The sequence below is a fragment of the Solanum verrucosum genome, unplaced genomic scaffold (genome assembly GCF_900185275.1).
Source record: "Solanum verrucosum unplaced genomic scaffold, falcon-dt-bn FXZP01000253.1, whole genome shotgun sequence".
NCBI lineage: Eukaryota > Viridiplantae > Streptophyta > Magnoliopsida > Solanales > Solanaceae > Solanum > Solanum verrucosum.
In genome coordinates this window covers 3727704-3751451 of record NW_026019984.1, presented here as the reverse complement: position 1 = coordinate 3751451, position 23748 = coordinate 3727704, and the positions used below count along the sequence as shown (strand labels likewise).

At 31.6% G+C, this 23748-nt stretch overlaps 2 protein-coding genes across 3 annotated transcripts; one reads left to right on the top strand and one right to left on the bottom strand.

The window, feature by feature from the left end:
- The first annotated feature begins 1053 nt into the window (after nt 1-1053).
- On the top strand, nt 1054-7706 carry LOC125818215 (uncharacterized). Of its 2 annotated transcripts, XM_049497763.1 has the most exons (10): nt 1054-1286; nt 1764-1883; nt 1989-2072; nt 3978-4087; nt 4250-4300; nt 4972-5115; nt 5210-5299; nt 5504-5610; nt 6763-6847; nt 7329-7706. In XM_049497763.1, the coding sequence occupies exons 1-10, from the start codon at nt 1175-1177 to the stop codon at nt 7425-7427; spliced, it is 1002 nt and encodes a 333-aa protein (XP_049353720.1). In that variant the 5' UTR covers nt 1054-1174; the 3' UTR covers nt 7428-7706. The 2 variants fall into 2 exon arrangements, with proteins under 2 accessions (XP_049353720.1, XP_049353719.1); XM_049497762.1 differs by lacking the exon at nt 1054-1286 and having other exon boundaries at nt 1602-1883.
- Nucleotides 7707-9620: 1914 nt separating this feature from the next.
- LOC125818205 (actin-42) lies at nt 9621-10854 on the bottom strand. The gene is made up of 2 exons (XM_049497750.1): nt 10781-10854; nt 9621-10703 (listed from the first exon to the last, which is right to left on the bottom strand). Exons 1-2 carry the CDS (start codon nt 10838-10840, stop codon nt 9624-9626), a joined length of 1140 nt encoding a protein of 379 aa, XP_049353707.1. The 5' UTR covers nt 10841-10854; the 3' UTR covers nt 9621-9623.
- Between the last annotated feature and the right edge of the window lie 12894 nt (nt 10855-23748).

Genomic DNA, 23748 nt, shown 5'->3' with positions numbered 1-23748 from the left:
TTAATAATAAAGACCTCAATTTTCTTAGAGAGATCAGACCAGCCAGCATTGAATGAGATTTCAGGGAGAATAATAATAGATCTCAGCTCTCCTTTAACCGGAATAACAGACACAAATCTACCATATTTATTGTACTTTAAAGAGCAATAAATAAGAGTAGTTAAATCTCTGCATCTCCAAGTTTTGAAGGATTTTCCTTTGATTTCTGAAGCTTCATTAAATCTTCCGCATAGCCACTGTATAGCTGCTCTACTCAACTTCATTCTTCTCACATACCGTCCAACACTCTCCACCCATTCAAACCTAGAATCTGAGGCCAGATTGGTATCGGTTAAGTCATAAGACTTCCCCCCTAATTTGAAAAAGATTATGTTAGCCATCTCTTTCCTAAAAACTGATGATAAAAAGAAAAAAAAATGCTTTAAACGAAGACGGAATGGGGGTTGAAGACCCTTGTGGCCTGGATCGGATCGCGAAAAGGTTGAAATTCTGAGATTTGTCGACTCACGCGCCGGCGCGTGCTGCGCGTGAGGTTGAGGTCTTAGAAGAAGAGGTGGCGCGTGCGAGACTTTCTGTGGATGGGTCTTTTTGGGGTTGAGTCGCGGGTGGCTGGTAGGTGCTTTGGTGGAAAGAGATTGTCAGAAAAGGAAGAGGGAAGGAGGATTCCGGTGATCAGAAGGATCCCCGGTGGGGTTAAAGGTTGGGAGATGATTTAAAGATTACATTGGGATTCGTGTCTGGGAGCCTTTTTTTCGTATTATGGTGCAGTCCAACATAGGTTCAACCACAACAAATATTTACCTGAGGATTGTGAGAGGAGATGGAATTTACATGTGTGGGTGCTCAAAGCAGAGATATGGAGGGAGTAATTCAGAAGCACTGTCTTATTGCCTGGCTGTTTTTATCTATAATATCACAACTTATAAAGAAGATTTTTTTCCCTGGTTTATTGAGTACCTATTAGCGAATGGACCAACGATTTCATTATATGTACTTTAACAATCCCCCTGCTGAGCTAACCTTTGGATTGAGTTAAACCGAGATATTATATCTTTACGGGTTCCATGTTTTTTTAATGGAAATTGATAAATTTGCTCACTAGACCTTTGCACAAAGATATGCAGCAAGACATGCTCATTGAAGGTGTTCAAACATTCAGTTTTTGCAATCTAACATGGTCATTACATTGGATTCTCTTGATGCCCAGCATTCCTCTGACATAAACAAAATACAAGAACTTGGTTGGTTCAGCAAAAGGTTGAAATTAGTAGGAGATAACTTAGCTGGTATTGTGACAACATTGCAATATTCTGTTTTTTGTTGGCACATTGGATGCAGTTAAATGAGACAAATTTTGAGTTCTTACAAACACAACAGAGAAGCTCATTTTATTCAGAGAAATGTGTATAATGTAGGTCCTTTTGTTACTCTTCAAGCTGCCTTTTTCCCTGATTTTTCACACAATATTTATTATGCTTGGTTGTAGAGGAACTTTCTGGTATATAATTTTTACCAAGATACTGTGAAGAACAAGTACAAGCGTGAAGAATGTCTGTTAAATTCATTAGACATAGATCAAAATTTTGCACACATAAAAAATGTAGTAATATTTTAATCTTAAATTTTAGTGTTTCATCGACCTACATATTTGCATAGTAAAAGCCCATTTTATTTTGTCTTCTCACAAAACCCTCTCTTTCTTTTTCCCCAAAATCTCTTAAACCCTAAAACCAGAAACCTTGAAAACGACGACGTTTGTGTAGTAGCCACCATGCATAGAAGGAACATTAGGCTGCGAAGAGAGTACCTATACAGGAAAAGCTTAGAAGGGAAGGAGCGTTTGCTCTATGAGAAGAAACGCAAAATCAGAGAAGCTTTAGAAGGTCAGTTTTCATTACAAATTTGATGAGAAAATATTGAAATTTGTAGAATTTTATATTTTTTGTGCTTTTTGTTTTTGGGTTTTTGATGATTTTGGGTATTTTCAGAGGGAAAACCAATTCCAACTGAGCTCAGGAACGAAGAAGCTGCTCTTCGGAAAGAAATCGATCTTGAAGATGAAATTACTGCTGGTATGCTGATTATTTCTAAATTTATAGGGTTGATACTTGATTATGATACGAATTGAACTCAAATTGAAATTATAAACTAGAATTAATCTTGCTACAAAAATTGCTGCTATTAGTCTTAGTTATGGGGATACATGATTGAATTGGGGAGGAAGCGGTTTTGGTGTCTATTGTAGGAGAAAAAGTGATGTGGATATTGAGATTTGCTTCACTGAGTAAGTAAGAAATTAAGAAAACTTTTAAATTTTGGGGTCTGATTAAGTATAAGTAGAATGCAGTAAAATGCTTTTTAATCTTATAGTTTTAAACATATCAGCTGAAAAGTTAGAATTAAAGAGTCTTTTAAAAAAGAAAAGATACAATGTGATTAGTACATAGAATGTGAAGTAAAATATATAAGCTCACCACAAAAAAGATCTTTAAGAAAAAGAGAAATGTGATGAAAATATAACTGTTCAATACTTCTATATGATGATGACAGAATCCAAGATTGTGATTAGTACATAAAATGTGAAGTAAAATTCTTTTCTTGGTTGGCACTTGAACATTAATCATAGACAAATGAATTCCAGTAGGCAAAATCATGATGGCTCACACTTGAGAAAACAACAAACAGACACTAAGAACTGCTTAATTTTAGGACAATTTGCTACAATTTAAACATATTAGCATTGTGGTAGATCTGGTGGAGGTGGTTCCATTGTCTGTTCCTCTCCAATTCCATTTTCGACGATGAGTGCCATACCTAGGCCCCAATCCAAGTGTGAATCAATGTGGCAATGGAACAACCAAACCCCTGCAACATATCACATAAGTCAATCAAAACAGATACAAAAATTTCAAACAAAAATATTTTTAGTGATGAAATCAGGTTCTTTACCTGGATTATCTCGGTTGCCAGAGTCCTCATGAAACATTGCCTCTGTAATCAAAGTGCACCGGTGGAACAGGTGGGAAGTCCAAAGTATAAATCCCTGGAATATTTTGGTAATAGGCCTGCAGAAATGAAGTTCTTCTTAGAAAAACAAATGAAATGTTCATGCTAGCAGCAAATTGCATATTATTAGGCCCTTGACATCTAGGGCCAGGGGTGCAATTCACTAAGCCTAGTCCAACAGTGAAAAATAAGTTCTCATCAATCTGATTGGGAACTCTATTATTGCTAGGAATGCTCCTTAATTGATTAGCCAAAGAAGTGGCAGTGGCAGTGGCTGTATCATTGAAAGCTGGAAGTTGAGGCAATAAAGGCCTTGAATTCGCGCCTGAGTAGAGATTTGTGTACTCAAGTATGGCAGTGGTAGTGGTGTTATCAAATTGCCCATTTCAGACTGTGGCATAGGCACGAGCTGCCATATAGTATCGGCCAGGGGACTGATTAGCAGTGAGAATTACATTAGTTATTTGTCCAATTGATTTGAAATAGTGGTACATTGGTCTCCTTGGCTGAATGCGAAGAAGAGGCATCTTTTTTTATCTTCATATATATGATGTAAGATTTTATAGTTTCTAGAGGTTTTTATGTGCTCATGAGTTTTTCTTCACTTGTCTATTCTCTTGGTGGGTTAAATCTTGTAGAATGTGAAAAGGAAGAGAGAAGCAAAGAGGGTTAAACAAGATGATGGAAGGATATGAAACCTTTGATAAACTAGAAATTATTGGCTGCCGGAAATCTTTACAATTCTCTTTAATGCTTGTATCTTCATCATGCCTTTTCTATGACAACATCTCTCTCTCTCTCTGTTCTTTTGTTAATAATTCACCGATGGGAATTGTAGACTATGCACGAACAAGTAGAACATAGTGGTTTGTTGAAATGTTCTCTAATTACATTCGTATTGAGTTGTAGTTGTATGTGCTATGTTTTTGCTATAACAAGGCTTTTGTCTATTTTGAATGATGTTGATGTAGTACCTCGATCAACTATTGATGATGAATATGCTAATGCACCTGAAAAAGATCCCAAAATTTTGCTTACCACTTCAAGGAATCCTAGTGCTCCTCTTACTCAGTTTGTCAAGGTTGGTGTACCCTTCAATTATCCTGCTATTATATTACGTAGTCCACTATCCCCTTCTCACTCTTTCTTTTAGAAGTCATTATATAGGAAACTATATTTTTTTTTAATTAGACACTTCTCATGTCCTATTCTTTCCTTTTTCCATGTTGTTGTATGGAGACAGGAGTTGAAAATTGTGTTCCCTAATGCTCAGCGGATGAATCGTGGTGGTCAGGTTGGTCTGCTATTGGGAATTATTTTCTTGTTTAATATTTCTATCATTACGAGCTATTAGAGATGGCATTGGGAGCTTACAGCTTGAAAGATTCATAATTAGAATTGGTACTTTGTCTCTAACTTCTTGTCGGAATAGGAAGAGGTGTTCCATTTGTTTAAATTGCAATTTAAACATGTGTATATGTACATTTTTGTGTCTTACATGTATACTGGAACACAGAGAGTGCTAGAATAATGTATCAGGCTCACATATATACATTCCTGCAAACCTTCTAAAAAAATTTAATTGAATATAAAAAGAAGAGAACAGATGGCCATGGATGTCTCATATTTGTTTTTTTAAATGAAAAGAGCTCTGATTCTTTGACTCTTAGACCCCTTGTTTGTGCAGGGAAAGTGATTTGTCTTAAGCACTTATTAACATTTATGTGCTTGCATAACAAGCTATTTAGTTCTTAAAGCCTATGTTGCTTGGATTCTTCAAAAATGTCATCTTGGTGCATGTCGGATCCTCCAAACGTAGTGCATTTTTGAAGCATCCGACACAGTGTGGCTGAGTTATTTGGAGAGTCCAAGCAGCACAACTTCAAGATATTTATGGTTTTACAATTATCTTCTATTTTTTTATCATATGTTTGTATTTTGCTCATTTTTCTTCTTTTTTTTCAGGTTATATCAGAAATAATTGAAACCTGCCGATCTCATGATTTTACAGATGTAATTTTGGTCCATGAGAATCGTGGTGTGCCTGATGGTATTGTCATTAGTCATCTGCCTTTTGGTCCAACTGCTTACTTTGGATTGCTCAATGTGGCAAGTGGTCTTACTCTTACCCTGTTAATCGCAGAAGTCTTCTGCTGTCTATGTGAGTTGTAAGATGATGTCCTCATCTACTATTTTCATGCAGGTGACTAGACATGATATTAAGGACAAAAAATCTATGGGAACGATGTCTGAGGCGTATCCACATTTGATTTTTGACAAATTTTCAACTAAGGTAATTCCTGACATCCCTTTTTCAATGAAACACATGCATTTCAGTAGACTTGCTACTGACATTGAGATTTTTAAAACTGGTTGATCATGTCGCCAAAATCAGTTACTGGATGTTTAGATAACTCTTGAATATTTAGTCTTTGAATTCTTAGTGTGGCATCTTATATACTGTTCTATACTCACGGGGGATATTTTGATCATGCAGCTTGGTGAGAGGACAGTAAACATCCTAAAGCATTTGTTTCCTGTTCCCAAGCCTGATACAAAACGAATCCTCACATTTGCTAACCAGTCGGACTACATCTCATTCAGGTTTGTTTCTTGTTCAGTCTCATTAAGTTCTACTTTAGCAATGGAGGTTGTTAGTTTTGCTGTTTAGTTTTACTTAAGTACAAGGCAAGCTGGGGATTATGGCTCAGCAATATTTTTTCCCATTTGATCCTCGATCCACAGATTTCTCATTTTGGTAAATAGAAGCCATACAATCAGAATGAAGCTTGTAAACAATTGCTTTGGCATTAGCTATCTTTAAACAATTAGATATATTTTCGCTGATTGTGCCAGACTACGTTCTAGACTCTTTTTTGTAACATTTTGTTGTGTTTTTCTGAAGTTCATCAATTTACGGATGTCTCTTTTAGTTGTTTTAGTCATTAGCTTTTACACATTTTGTTCCAGACAATGTTTCTCGGACTCTTCAAAGATGTCAATGGGTGTGCGTCAGATTCTCCCAAAATAGTGTTTTTGGAGAATTCAACACGGGTGCAACAACATAATGGAAAAGTAAGTGCAACCTAGGTTGCGTCAGAAATCATTAACCATTTTTTTATTCTGTATGGTGAGGCCCATGGATTTTCCTGAACTATTCTAACATATACAGAAGGGGCTAAATCCATGATATGCTACATACTTTTGCTTCTCAAAATGTTAAAAGATGAGAGAAATAGACAGACAAATGGATTATGACAAAGACCATGCAAGATACAAGTTGGAATATCCTGCTTAAATTTCATTACCTCTCCTGTCCAGCAGGAGGGAGCAGTAGCTTATCCCACTTTACTCACTTGATTGACTCAAACCACCAACCGCATGGTTCGATCTTAGCGTGATTGCCACATATGAAATTGTTGCAAAGAAATTGCCCCCACTTGTTTCTCGAGAAGAGATGAGAAACATGTTCAATATCATTTGATTGAATAGTTGAACCAGTCCCTTGTTTGAAGAAACCCTCCACTTCAATCGGTATTTTTTTTCATGAAAAGCATGCATGAGATAAGAAATCCAGTGTTTCACTAAGATTTCGAATAATCCTCTGGTGGAGGGTCCTTACCACTAGGCTATCCCTTGGTTGTCTTGTTAACTGACAGAGGATAGTTAAAAATAGGTATAAATTTGATGATTTACTGGATATACAGCTCCCCCCTTCCCTTTTCTTTATACTAAATTTGATTGTGAAACATGCAGACATCACGTCTATGAAAAGCATGGAGGTCCAAAATCAATTGAGCTGAAAGAAGTTGGCCCTCGATTTGAACTACGGCTTTACCAGGTAACAATAATTATACCAAGACTAGTTCATCATATTTGTTTGCATCCATGTTTATAAATAATCTTGAAACTGTGTAATCTTGACTTATCTTAGTTTAGTTGCCAGAGCTATGTTTTCCACATCTACATATTCCTATAAAATTATTTGGAACGACAAAAGAGAAAAAAGTTGCTTCAAGTTCTCTTATCTGCTTCATGATAATAGATGTCAAGCAACTAAACCAGAAGTGATATTAATCTCTTCTCCAAGAGTTCACTAATATGTGTTTTATCTAGCTTGAGAATTTATCATATTAGTTAACAGATTTGTTTTGGTCTTGAAGAATCAGTCCCTGAAAATGTGCTTTGTTTAGTACACTTGCCCTGTCTCTCTGTCATATGAATTCCGTGCTACGTTGTTAGGAATGTGTGATCACCTTGATCCGTATTCTATCTGTTGCTGATTGCTCATTCCTGATCAAGTTACTTGTTTTTCAATGTAGATCAAATTAGGAACAATGGATCAAGACGAAGCTCAAATCGAGTGGGTCATAAAGCCTTACATGAACACATCCAAAAAACGAACCCTTCTAGGGGACTGATAAACAAGCAACAGAATATGAACTTTGAAGCCTCTGCCTCTTCCCGTTTGCACTAACAGAAGTTGATCGTTGCTGCAAGTCATGTATTTGACCATTAAAATGCAGATGTGATTGATCCTAGAGCTACATTTGACGTAATTTGCCGCTTCCTGTTCCAGAGAGATGCTGTAAAATCTGCCTCTGTAGGAAAAGAAAAGAGAAACGAACTCTCTTTGTTTTAAGTAGTCATTTGGTCTTTTCCCCTGAACTGGGAATATAATGTTATGTATAGTGTGCTAATTTTTTTTTAACCTCAAAGTTGATTTGACTTCTATCTTGAGCTTATTGCAGCTTAAAGAGCAAAATATGGTGAATTCTTTTTGATTTGATCAATTTTTGTTTCCAATTGGTCGTATATTTATGATATTCTTAATATATTTTCTTTCCGTTATAACTAATGTGAACCTATTTGAATAAAAACGAAGTTTAACAACAAAGAAAGACTTCATAAATATAGTTATAACTCTTTAGAGGCAGAGATAGAAGCACAAAGACGAGATTCATCTAAACACCCCTTCATTGGAAAATTGCAGTGGAAATGGGGTTGTTAGTAGATCTTTTAGTTGGCTCGACAACAGGAGGAATCGTGGTTTTAGGACATGTTAAACATCATTCGTATGGTGGTGTTAAACATGTCATGAGGGTGGTCCCAAGGAAGAGGAACTACATGCACTATATAGAGGCATAGGGCCTACACTTGTTGGTATTTTTCCTTATTCTGGATTGAAGTTTTATATTTACGAAGAAATAAAGAGGCGTGTTCCTGAAGATCACCAAAGGTCCATTTTGATGCATCTTTCTTGTGGAGCTCTAGCTCTAGCTTATTTGGACAAACATTTACGTATCCATTGGACGTGGTTAGGAGACAGATGCAGGTAGATCGCTTGCATTTGCAACCTACATTGCAAAACGAAGCGCTTTACCCTCAAAATAGGAATATGTTCAACGGTTTTTAATTTCTTCCATTGTACGCAATCAAGGTGGGAGGCAATTATTTGTGGGACTTTGCATAAACTACATGAAAATTGTCCACTCCACGACTATTGGTTTCGCGACATATGGCGCAATGAAGGCTTGACTTCTCTTAAAGGATTCGACAAATTTTTTTAAGTAGTTTTGGCTCAAACTCGATTTTATGTGCAAAAGATCACTTAATATGTATAAACTCCGTTTTTTAGGATATATTGAGTTTTTTGAGTAATTAACACAAAACAAAAACTAGAAATGAAAGAAAATACAACATCAATAACTAACTATATATCAAATCCCAATTAACTTGAGGATCGATTGACTGTATGAATTCTCTATATTCCTTATATTTTATTCAATACATAGTTTACACGCCTATCAATCTTAAAATCCAACCAAACGCCCAATTTTATTGGATGTCTTAAGAACTAAGAAGCTAAGAGCTTTGGTTTTAAGATAGAATCAGCCTTAGGAATGTATAAACTGAAAATCTAGAGCCCTAAACTAGAGGTATCAAATGCGCGAATTGAGTTGAATTTCGACAGACTAAATTGGGTTGTGTTAATAAATGGGCGAGTTATAGACCCAAAGCTACTTGGACCGGAATGGTTTGGACTAAAATGGGGGTCATAACCTAACCCACCAATTCTTATTAAAGTTTAATTGCTTTATTAGTTCTTTTATAAATTTTTAGTACCTAATATTTTCTTATAATCACTAAATATAAAATAAAAAATATCTTTTTAAAAATATTTTGACAAGATTTCTCATCAATCAATTGGGTTGAGCTAATAAATGAGCAGGTTTTGACCCACCCAAACTTAAACGAATTGGGCCTATAGTGAACTACTTATTGGGTCAGCCCTCCGCATAATATCACACTTGTTCACTAACGCTGCGATTGTGTACCGATAATTTCAACCCTGTCCGAATTATTATTTTTTGTTGACAAGGGAGGGACTATTCTTTGGGTAAACTGTGCTTTAATCTAATTGCCTACAAATCACACCAGAGAGGCAACCTGCACTATGTCAAACCGAGAAAACATGCAACCCAAGATGACCTGCTTAATGAATACTTGTACACATGGTTATGTGTGGACATATAACGAAAAACAAATCGATTTAGAAAATTTACATGTGATGTGAATTATTATTACAGGAGGAGATAGAAATTACATGGGAAGAATTAGAAGCATTTTCTATGCACAATGGATGGACCAGATTCATCATATTCTGCCTTTGCAATCCACATCTGTTGGAAGGTACTTAAAGAAGCTAAGATTGAACCTCCAATCCAAACACTATACTTCCTTTCTGGTGGTGCAACGACCTTAATTTTCATGCTAGTTGGAGCCAATGCTGTGATTTCTTTGCTCATTCTATCAGCAATTCCAGGAAACATAGTGGTTCCGCCACTAAGTACAATGTTTCCATAAAGATCCTTCCTGATATCGACGTCACACTTCATGATGGAGTTGTAGGTTGTTTCATGGATTCCAGCAGCTTCCATTCCGATAATTGAAGGCTGGAAAAGCACTTCAGGGCATCGGAAACGTTCTGCACCAATAGTTATGACTTGACCATCAGGCAACTCGTAGGTCTTGTCAACACTAGTTTTTTTTGAGGTACTAGTGTCTATCATCTCTTGTTCATAGTCAAGAGCAATGTAGGAGAGCTTTTCCTTAACATCCCTCACAATTTCTCGTTCAGCAGTGGTGGTGAATGAGTAACCGCGCTCTGTCAAGATCTTCATTAGGTGATCAGTTAGGTCACGTCCTGCTAAATCGAGACGAAGGATAGCATGTGGGAGAGCATATCCCTCATAGATTGGGACAGTGTGGCTAACACCATCACCAGAGTCCATGACAATACCTGTTGTACGACCACTGGAATAAAGAGAGAGAACAGCTTGAATGGCAACATACATAGCAGGAGTGTTAAATGTCTCAAACATGATTTGAGTCATCTTCTCACGATTAGCCTTAGGATTGAGAGGTGCTTCGGTGAGTAGAACAGGGTGTTCCTCTGGAGCAACACGAAGTTCATTGTAAAATGTATGATGCCAGATTTTCTCCATATCATCCCAATTGCTCACAATACCATGCTCAATTGGATATTTCAATGATAGAATACCACGTTTCGATTGAGCTTCATCACCAACATATGCATCTTTTTGCCCCATACCAACCATCACACCTGTGTGTCGTGGCCGACCAACAATGCTCGGAAACACTGCTCGTGGAGCATCGTCTCCAGCAAATCCAGCCTACAAAATTCAAATTTCAAATTTAGAATTTAGAATTTCAAATTTCAATTTTCAAATTTCAAATTTCAAATACCTACCTTGACCATTCCTGTTCCATTATCACAGACCAGTGGCTGAATATCCTCACCATCTGCCATTTTTTATGTACTGCATCCCATGATCAAAATTCAAAGTAACTTTTAGCGGATCACTTAAGTCTTTAATTGTCATTCGATCCAACATTTACAAAGAGTGTTACCACATTTGTACCCTTTCAACCCAATAACAAATACACACATCCATAATCCTTCCCATAAGCCATTAATATCAACATTCAAGAAGCAAATTCAAATGTCATAATCAAGTAGCTATAACAAATAAAGGATTTTGGAGTAATTATTTAGCGACAATAATATATAATATGAATATTTATAATCAACACTCTATATATAATGCCCCTAATTACGGTGGCGAAGCTAGTCATGACTAAGGGGGTTCAAAATCTGAAGAACTGAACACCCTAACTAGCCGAAGGGGGTTTGAGTTTTGACATCTACCGTATAAATAAACAATAATTTTAACCAGGTATAAATAGTATAAGCTACCATCGACAATGTTATCTAAATATTATAATCTAGAGATTACAACGAGAAAAATAATCTCATCTCATATAATATGCGATAAATAATCTCATGAGTTAGCTAATATCCATTACGAAACACTAAACAAATTTAATCCCAAATTTAATAATGATATAGCATCCTATCCCTATAACCAAACGATCAATAGATACGAATTTGAATTATTCTCATATACATATATTGATTTTAAATTCTAAATTCGTCTCCGAACAACGAAATTACCTTTTTGGGGAGGGGAATAAGCTGTTGGTGCCCACAGTTGGGTTGTGAGTGCAAATACAAAAAAAAAAAAAAAAAACAAAGCAAAATTGAAATCAAACTCAACGATTCCAAAAGGCAATGAAATGGTCTTCTTTTTAAATGCTACAAAATAAAATTCCCACATTTTTTGTAGTCTGTTACTTTTCTTTGGTATATATTTGGTCTTTGTTATTGTCTATGATCGCCACGTGTCACATATTTATATGAGGTCCTGCTTTTTTTTGGTATGGTTTCTCCTCTTATTTAGCCAATTTAAACGGTTCAATTTTTAATTAGATTAAGAAAATTCAATTTGATTTCAATTTTTTAAATAAAATCGATTGTGGTTGATCTTTTTTTTTTTTTTACACCAAAAATAGGAAAAGTAAAAAATTGACCAAGCTCGATCATTTAAATATTTGGTGAAAATTCTTTTGATTTAAAAATACAAATTAAAAGTTTTTGTGATTAATAGGTGTATAAACATGTATATATAATACACAAATAATTATGTCTTATGTAGTGTATATGTAATGCATCGATATTGTTAAATTAATAGTGGCGGATCCAGAAATTTTATATCATGGGTGCTCAACTATTTTTAGCTCGGAAATTGCTACATATAATGGGTGCTCAGTTAATATATTTCAATACATTTCTAAATTTTGTACATAAATAAGAATGTTGACACGAAAGGTAGTGGGTGCTTAAGCACCCATAAGTGACTACATAGGTCCACCACTGGTTAAATAGTTATGTAATGTATCGATATTGTATTAATATTGTATAAATGATATATAAACATGTTTATATGATGTACAAATAATTATGTAGTGTATATGTAATATAGCAATCACTACAAGAAAAATGTGAATTACATGGGGATTAGTATGAAAATTTGCAGGAAAATAAGTTTCCTACGGATTTTCATACTAATCCCCAGGAAAATCCTCATGTAATTCACACTTTTCTTGTAGTGAATATTGTATAAATGTGTATAATCTTGTATTGATATTATATAAATAATTAAGTAATATATCAATATTTATTTGTCTGTCATGCATTCCCACCTTAATAAATGAAAAAATAAACGAAAATAATAAAACGACATAAATATTCATTTTTTCAAAAAAAGAAAAGGTGAAACAATTAGAAAAGAAAAAAAAAGTTTTAAAAAAGGAGCAACAAAAAGGTTTATACAGCGATTTTTAAAAAAAAAATAGGACAACAAGAAAAATTAGAAAAAAAATTACTTTTTTTTTATAAATCAGAAAGAAAATGTCCAAATGGCCGGCAACTTGTCACTTTTGTAATAGCCGAGTGACTATATATATATTTAGTAAGAATAATGTTCGATTGACCATTCTAAGTAAAAAAAAATGTGAATAATTTTTTTGGGCAAGAAATTTAACCCATCGGACATTTTGCATAATTTACCTTTAAAAGAAGCATGCATAGATACTGTCTCAGTGATATGGGTGTATCACATTATATATCATTATTTCAGTATATATCACATAAATTCCATGGACGCGCCATTACTACTTTGTATATCACATGTATCATACATAATTTTACATGGAGACACAATGGTATTCATGATATATCAAAGAAAATAAATATACAGTGTAATATACATTGATATACATACGTATGTACATGAGATGCAATATGGAAATACAAATGAAGTCATTTTCAGACTCAAGTTTTTTAATGTGAAATTAAATTCAAATTCGCCTCAAAGCGTCTCCAACACCTCCAAAATGGATATTAAACTCCTTCATATGTTCATGATAAAACCCAATATTACTCAATCGAGACACAAATCACGAATCAAACTTGTGTTAAAACTCTTTAACTTCAAAATTTGACGAAAAAACCTAAAGAATACTTCAACCCAAATGAAGAAAAATGGACACTGCAACACCAGCATGAAATCAATAACTAATGGAGATTTCAAGTAGAGATTTAATAGAAAATATTGAGAGATTCTTTGCTAAATGTTAAGAAATCTTGGCCAAAAAAGAAAGTAAATAAATTTGTAAGAAAATATTCATTTTTTTTTTGTAAAAGCATTAGGAGGGAGGGGATACTAAATATTTTTTGTGATTTTAAAGTTTTTTTTTTTTTTTTTTACATTGAGTGTTGGATCTTTTAGATATAAATATTTAACTTGGGTTATCAAATGTCATATGCAAATGAACTTATTTTTTTGTCAACTATTGCTCATAATTGTCGTACTTTGCAAATTTATCTAATATAAAGTCGAATCTTTTAGAAAATATAAATATTTGACTTGGGTTATCAAATGCCATATGCAAATAAACTTTTTTTTTTATGTCAATTATTGTCATACTTCGCAAATTTATCTAATATATAAATAAAAGAATAGTTTTAATAATGTAAGCCCATTTTTAAATTTTTTTTTTACCATCTTTATTGATTTCTCTTTAAGATAATTTGTAAGACTTATCACCATTAACGTATATGGTGCAGTGAATGGTGTTACTCCTTTCTTAATTAGATGTTTCGAGTTTGAGTCTCATGTATGAAAAGATTCTTGAATTGGGCCTTATGCAGTGAAAATTCGAATTAGTCAGAGTCCAATGAAAACACCTAAAATCATTTTTTAAAAAGAATTATCTATGCAATCTACATGAACAAATAATAAGGATATTTGATACTATTACCAATTGAAAATTTTCAAGTTAATCTTTCAATATTTACCCAAATAGGCCATAAAATAGGGTATATTTAAAAAACCCAAAAGTTATGTACTTGGAATATTCTCATTAATTGTACTAATATAGTATGCTAATGTAGCCAATGATGAGATTCCTATTTTTTTTTTTATAACCAAAGTTTAGATCTTACATTGAGATAATAAACATCATGAGATGCACTTGACCTTAACGTGGTGAGGATCTTTGTGAATCCCACTGCAAAAATATTCGAATCAAAATTTAATAAATTCATTAATTAATCGACTTGTTATGTGTGATATGAATTTATTCATCTTTTAGTTTCATGCATGTGATTCCAAAATTAAAGACACCTCCTTTTGTTTTTATAATTTTATTTTTCTCTTCATATGTATGATTGCAAAGCATATAGTATGATTTAATACATTTTTTATATGAAGAGATGTGATGTAACCATCATTGAAAAATTATTTAATTTTTTTTTTGAAACAGATTGTGTCAACTTTGATGAGTTGCTTCCTGTCGAGTTTGGATTATTTTTATATATACCTATATATTTTTAAAATAAAATTAATTATCTAAAAGGTTATTTGTTTAAATAAACTCAAAACAGAATCTCAAAGACATAAACATATCATTATAATAAAATCTAAAGAATTAATATATATAAGAATACAAAAATAAATATAAAAGGGATAGTGCTTTATCTAACGCGATGTCTAAGAAACTTTTGATAAACGCATTTCCATTAGACTTCAATTCGTTAAAGTGTGTGATTATTTTACCTTAAAGTTTAATTTATTAGAAAATGTATACTTATAATTATTTAACGGAAAAAGCTTTAAAATGTTCTTAAATTATGATAAATGAATAAAAATGCTCTTCGTTTATGATTTGGTCTAAAAATATTTGTCATCAATACTTTGGTTCAAACATGTCCTTATTATTGTTTAGAGGGTTAAAATGTCTTTTTTTCAAACAAATATACTATTTATTTTCTTTTTAACAATTATTTTTCCTAATCACACTTTTTTAATTAGCAAATGTTTATCCTACTTCAATTCGAAAAAAATAAAAATAGAAATATTTCTTATTTTATTATAATTGTTTTTATCAATGTATAAATAAAAAATTAATGATGGATTTACTATGATTTAATATATATGCCATATATTAGCCGTTGGGTACATGAATTTATTCTATTTTAATTGATAAAATGAGATTAAGAAGAAAAATAAATTATTTCCTACATTTTTATTAGTTAAAATGATTTTAGAAAAATAGGGTTCTTTGATAATATTTTTATTAGGAAAAAGATGTATTTAAAAAGAAAAGAAAAAATATATTTATTCAAAAAAGGGTATATTTAACCCATTTAGTAACTATAGCGGCATTTAAAGATAATACTATCAACATCAAGGGTATTTTTGGATCAAATTATTAACAACAAAAATATTTTTGAACCAAACTATAAACAAATGACATTTTTATTCATTTCACATAGTTCTTGACCTTTTTTCGTTTGCTTAATTATATTTCCAAACTTATATATATGTGAGCTTGATTATTTTTTTAAAACTTTAAACCAAACACAATCTCAAAAATTTAATTACTTTCAAGATTACATGAGCATTATTCAAACTATATAAAGGACCACCATCCTTTACCAACCGGTGTGGGAGTACTCTTTAACAGACATAAATCATTATATATATATATATATATATATGGACGATGTAAAAAAAATTACGATATGATTTCACTTAATTACTAGTATAAAAGAATCACCATACTACCTGTGTATATTTATGTATAATATATTCTTGAGAGACTTTTAAATTATTTGACATGAATTAGTAATTTTGTCTTCAAACAATTGACAGCTTTTAAAATACTTTTTTACTTGACTAACTGAACTTATTATATTAGAGTATGTATTTATGCGTTTGTACTTTGTATTAATCCAACTAGCTGATAAATAATTAAGTTGTGAGTCAGAAATGAGGCCAATTGACAATCATTTCGAAGATATACATATCCAACATATATAAATGAAGAATATTCCACTAGAAATATTTTACTAATTTTATTTTTCTTCAATTCTATTTTCCTCCCTCTAACCTGCAGAGAGGCACAATTTATAAACTATAACTAAAGTCACGAGTTATAGCAATATATATATATATATATATATATTAATTAGTTAACCGAACAATATGTATGCATAACATTTCTATATATCATGTATATTTCGATTATATTAATAAACTAGTCGTAACTTTCCCAGAAAAATATCAAAATGATGACAATACTGCATGCACAAGTTTTTATTCCATTCATCTCTCTTTTGATCCCCCACCTTTTTCGTGTTATTTGACTAAGCACATACAACCTTCCGTCAATATAAATGTATAATTTTGCTCCTTTAAGCAATTTAATTTTGCTCCATTTCCCTTCAATGTTTACATCACCACCATAAGTTGATTTTGAGAAGCATAAGCCTAGAAAAAGCTCATTTCAAAAATAGAAATAGAGGGGTCACAATTGGACCCTTATTATTTGTCTACTTTTCTAATAATTTATTTAAGAAACATCAAAGCAAATATTTTTTAAGTTTGAACTATCTATCAGTTGATTTTTTAATAAATTGAAATAAGGAGGTCAATGATCAATTCAAACTGAATCAAGTTAACGAATTATGTTTTCACTTTTTATAAGTTAATTTTACCAGCTCTAATCAAAACAATAATTTTCATCTAAAATATGTTGTCATATTTCACATATAAAAAATTAATTTAACCAATATTTATAATAAAACAAAATTAAATCAACTCAATATATTGAATTAAAATTTAGACAAGATCCATTTTGGTAAATGTGAGCTGATAATCTTTAGCTGTTCATCATTTGGAGCAAAAATTTATATACCTTTTTTCTTTATAATTTTGAGAAAATCAAGGAATAAAAAAGGGTGTTGAAATAAAGCGGATAGATGGATGATATGATTGTTAAGGATGGGTAGGGTAGGAACACTGATCATTAGAAGAAACAATATAATTAAGCATGACCTCCAGAAGCAATTATTTATGTCCCATCATATATATATATATATATATTACTTTGTGAGTCAGGTGCGGAGTTTATTTGGATACAAATTTAATTGAGCTTAGTAATTTTTGTTTAAATAACATATTTATAATTGCTTCTTAAATATGTACAAATGTTATGCTTAGAATTTAATTATTAACATTTACAATTACAGTCATAAAACTCAATTCATAAGATTAAAATTTTGACTTTACCTTTAATATGAGTGTGTGTCTTTCTTATTATTTTACTCAACTCATGTTGACTTAACACTTTCTTTAAAAAAATAATTATTTACTGAATTAAATTTATTAATTATATTTTAAAATCTAATTTTGATTACTAGTAATTTATGCTATTATGTAATAATAATGATAGTATTGAAAGTTCTTAATTTGTTAAAATGAGAAGTAAAAAAAACAATATTTTTAGCGTAAAAATGAAATAAAAATAAAATAGTGAGAGTATATAGCATTTAATTGCAGGGTTTGCTTTTCAATGATATAGAAATATAAACTTATCTCGAATTAAAAAATCTATTTATCTTGAGAGATTAAACTTAAAAACAACACAAAATATAGACAAAATTATTTTGCTAAACCCCATCATATATACCCCACGGGTCACGGCCACTTTATCAAACACATTACTGTACCTTTTTAAGCGTTAATTATTACTTAACACTAATTCAATTCTACATAATTAAACACCTCCATCTTTACAATTATCACCATTACCGTTATTAGTCACTAACGTCAACCATAACCACCGCCATACAAACCATCTCCATTGTACATTCAAATGTTGAAAAACAAACAATTTTAATCATAATTCAATATTCAGATCTCGAGACAACATCTAAATGTATATTCAGATTCAGACGTCTTAATCTTAATGAAAATAAATAAAAGTCTTAAATAGAACAAATATTGTAAATAATTAATTAAGGAATAATTGAAATAAAAGGTAAACGCAAGTGAAAAAAAGAAAATGATGTAAATGAAGAAAAGAGGGAAAAAGGCATAGAAAAATGTTGGAATATAAACCACCAAACGTACTTACTTTTATTTTTTTGCACTCTCATGGCTCAAATATTCATAATGGTGAAATCCAAGCAATATATATTACTAAGGGTCCCTCCACTTTCTATACAAAAAAAACCATAAGTCATAAAACTCCATGATTTCTTTCGTTTCATGAGATGATGACAATAATCATGGGAAAACAACTATAGAGTAACAAAAATTCAAAAAATATTAGCTAAAAACCAAGCCATAAAGTCAAAAGACTCAATATGAATATTGGATCCTTCTTTAACCAAAGAATCCTAAGCATGAATATAACATATAGGTAGCAAGACAAGAATCCTAAGCATAAGCATGCATATATATCACAAAATATAGACAAAGGAAACACATAATAATCATTAGGATTACTGATTTTGTAAGCACTCAATATAATTTAATCGATTATAGCACGTTATAATTTGTTGTATTTTTAGGTTAGCGAATTAAGATTAATATTATAAGTGCGCGAACATAATTTCACATTGATAGTTGAAAAGATTGAGAAACTACATATAATATGAAAATATATTCTTAATTGTGTGAGGGAGAATATTGTTGGGTACGAATAAATTCCCACGTGATAATTAACCAGATTGGAAAGCTCCATATAAGGTATAATGGCAAAGTGTGAGGTCTATTTCTACCAATTTTTGGTGATATATTAATGTATTAAACATGCTCAAATGATGGTGATTATTAAGTGTTGGACATAGTTGGGATTTAATGATGCACATAGGTACTTTGAAGATGGAAAATTTCTTTTTAAGAAGGAAAAAAATGTGAGAATTTACTCTAAAATACTTAGAAGCAATGTGCGAGGCTAATAACAAAGAAAGAACGAAAATTGAAGTTGAAGAAGGTTTGGTCGAGATAGCCAAGGCGGCGCGACCCAACTAGGCCGCGATGCTAGGTGTGGTGCTAAGGTTATTTTCGAAATCCAACTTTTCCTATCGTTTTTGGACTAGGATATTCAATCTAGGACTTTTCCTACATATATAAATAGTCCTTAAAACACATTTTTAAACGGATATTGAGATTAGCAAAGGATAAACATGGTAAGAGCAATTTTGATGATTTTTAGCTTTCTTATAATTTTTATTATGACTATGAGCGGCTAAGTTCTCTTGTTCTAGGGTTATGAATAGTACATAAATGTTTGACTTGGACGGTAAAAGTAATTACTTATATTAATTAAATACATTAAATTGGTTTGTTTATTTTATCGTGCACTTAATTAGTTGTTGGGTAATTAATAGTAAAATATTATTATTTACGAATTTATTGAACTTGAAAAGTGGAAGCTATGGATTGCATGTAGGGTTAGATAGAATGAATTTAATCTTACAATCTGAAAGCAGGGTGGAGCTAAGTGGGGATTCGTGGATTCGGACGAATCAGTAGCTTTTCAGAAGTTTCTATATTTGTATTAGAAAATTAAATAAATATATATGTATATTAACTTTTGAACCTCCTGATAAAATTAATTGATGGTTCAGTGGCAAGAAAAGGGCCGTGGAAATATTTTCCACACTAGAGTTGTGGGTTTGAACCCCACTATCAATAAAAGTCTCTTTTAGAACCCCAAACTCCTAATTCTGACTCCACCAAGCCATATTAATTAAACTATGTAGGCGTTTGGCCATGCGATACCATATCACGATATGGTATCGTGAGATGGAATCAACGTTTGAACATACAATTTTACGTTGATTCCATCTCATGATTCCATATCATGAGATGTGATTCCATATTCTCCAAAAATCATGATATGGAATTATATGAGAATTCCATATCATGATTTGAGTTATTTTAATACAAAAATTGATCCACGAGTTTATATTTTGTTAAAACAACCCCACATTTATATCAACTAACCATTTATTTCATATGTAAATAAAACTTGTTATAATCACATCATTACTTTTTAAAATTTATTACTCACCGACATAAAATTTATTATTCTCACCAACATATAGTCTTATGTGCTTGTGATTTTGATAAGCGATTTACCTTTGTTGTTGCTGGTTGGGAAGGTACTGCACATGATAGTAAAGTACTTGAGAATGCACTTATTGAACCAACGTCATAATTTCCATTTCCGCCACATGATAACTTTACATTACATCCTTAGAATAAATATTATTTATTTACAGAAAGCTGTCTCATTTACGTCACATATGCTTTTAGTAATTCTTTATAAAATGTTTGTTGGTAGATAAATATTATGTCGTTGATGCTGGTTTCTGAAACACAAAAGGATTTTTAGCTCCATACAAATGACTACGTTATCATTTGCAAGATTACCGAGGAAGTGAAAGAGAGCCTCAAAATGCTAAAAAATTGTTTAATTATAGGCATTCATCTCTGCGCAATGTGATTGAAAGGACTTTTGAAGTTTGAAAAAATAGATTTAGAATACTGAAATAAGGCATGAACCATTATGATATTGATACACAAGTGAAAATTGCCATAACTTGTGCAGTGTTACATAATTATTTGCGAGAATACCAAAGTACTGATGAAATATTTATGGTCTATGACCATGAGAATATAGTTGTGGATGATATTGACCAACAAATGGCTCAAAGTAACAATGTTGGTTCGTCTTCTCGGTCACATGATCGAGAAATGCAAGTTCAACGTGAGGAAATTGTTCGTACTATGTGGGAGGATTATATTAAAGACCAGTACACTACAATTTATGTTCATTTTTTTAATTAAATTAAAGTTAGATGAAACAATTACTTAAGTAGAGAACAAATAGCTTTGTAATAATTTATTATGCGATTTTATAATTTTTTGTTTATTTGATAAGATTGAATAAATAATTGGGGCTATTTTAATAGTTTTACAACTTATGAGATTTTTATGTTTATGAGAAAATATACAACACAAAAATTTCATATCGCATGTCCAAACAAAACTTCAATTTCATCTCATGATTCCATATTATGATACCATATCATGATTCCATATCGCATTGCCAAACGGCCCCTATATATCAAAGAAAAACTAATGATATAAAAATTATACTCTATTGTGCACAAAAGTTAAAAATAGTAATCACTATACTCTTAAAGAGTGATGGGGGGAGTAGTTGGGGTTGTTTGTGTTGTCCATTCTACATAACAATGCAACATAGACATGCTGTGTGTTGCTAGCGGCGGGCCATGTGAATGAAGAATGTGCCCAAATTGACTTTAGATTGAGAGTATCTAATTTTAGATATATAGCCCAAAGACTAAAGCACTAGACAATCTTATGTTATTTACAATTATGAATGTCTCTTGGACTTGAATATATAATATTGTTTAGTCATAAAAACTATTTGGAAGTTTTTGAGGGAGTGAATAGGTAATTATATATAATATCATCAAGTATGGGCATTTCTAGGTTTATAACAGAGTATTCATATTGAAGTCCGACTAAATTTAGATTCGCATCAGGATGTCCCACATTGGGGTAAAGCACTCCCTAACAAAGGAGACTCCATACCCAAATGAACTCAAACCCGAGACCTCTTGATTAAGGATGAATGAGTATTTACCACTTCACTACGACACTTGTTGGTGAAGTAATGATTGATTATCAAGCATTTAATTTGATCACCAGCCTCTAATAAACTATTAGACCATAAAAAGGATGCAACAAATTATAAATACCTTTCTATATTTTCTTAATCATGACCTTTTACTTTGAGGGGTCATTAAACAGTATATATAATTAATTAATTAATTAATTAACAGTAAAGATTAAAGGCAAGAACGTAACATATGTATAATTATAACAGTAAAAATTATAGGCAAGTACATCATGTACATGTATTATATATTATATGATTAATAATCCTGTAGCGTACTTTAATTAGGCCTTCAAACTTATATTAGCATCCATTTTTGTTTAGTAATGATGATGGAATGGTTGACCCAACATTCTGATGGAAACTTATAATAAGTACAATAAATTTGTCAAAATTCTTAGATTCCATGAATTTTGATTTATTATCCATCATGCTGCTAGAGGTTTGGGCGTGGGCGGGGGGGGGGGGGGGGGACTTGTTTAAATATAATTGTGAATCTAATTATTATTATTATTATTATATATTAATTAAATATTATTTTAAGAACTCTCATAAATTTTAAATTTGTGCCTCTAGCACGAAGCGTTATGTGTTCACAAAGAGTTAATAGGTCACAATCTAAGAAGATATAATATACACAATATTACACATCTTACTGAAATATTAATAAATGATATTCCATAGTTTAAATTTGTAATTTATAAATGAGATGAAAACAATTTTACATATCGTTATTCTAAGACTTTGATGCAAAAGAATAAACATGTTTTAATAGTGTGTAATTTCTATCTAGTTAGAGTAAGTTTACTAGCAACAAATAAATTTTTATGATAGCAAAATTGATAAAATAACTTAAAAAATAAAATAGTATATGTTATAACTGATTAATTAAATTGAACTAATAATATAAATACAATATCAATATAGTACATAACTAATTAAATCCATTTAGATTTCTCTACCGCCAATAAGTATTGTCAAGTCTGTCATTTTAGGAGTTAAATGTAAATAATTCCGCCTAAAATTATTGATTGACGAAATACAATAATATGGAAAAGAAAGAAAATTTTTTTTTTAGCACCAAACAAAATTGAAATTACCTCTTCTTTCAAAGAGAATACGATAGTAGTTGAAACTAAGTAGTTGAAATTCAAAAGATTCTTCACGGGAAAAATACAAATATCTTTTACCTTATCCATAATATGTGAAAACATCAACCTAATTTCATAAAGTCATTCGATCTTTATGAAGAATATAAGTAAAATAACGTAATGAAGCCTGAGGGCTAAGAGCACTGGCATAACCACATCCTTTATTGAAAAGACTATATATATGGAAATTATACGGTATAAATCAAAAAATATTTTTCACACATAATATTAAATTTTAAATACCCTTAATGAAATTTACGACTTCGACTTTGTGGTAAGTGTCATACAAATATATAAATTTAATTTAAGTTGACATAAGATGGCTTCAGCGTGAGGCAAGCACGTGCCTAGATGCCTCGAATTTCGTAAAAATCACAAAAGTGACGCACTTAAGATTTTTATGAATTACTTATTCTCTGACTAATCATCCCTAAAAATATTTTTTAAATGAAAAAATAAATAAAAAGACTTAGTTGTAAATCATTTAAAAATGAAAAAAGATAGAAAAAGAAAAAGATAAAAATTTGCATTGGATCCTTCGCCGAAGTAGGACTATTATGCAAGGAACAACTTCAACATTTTTCTCTCTCACACACAT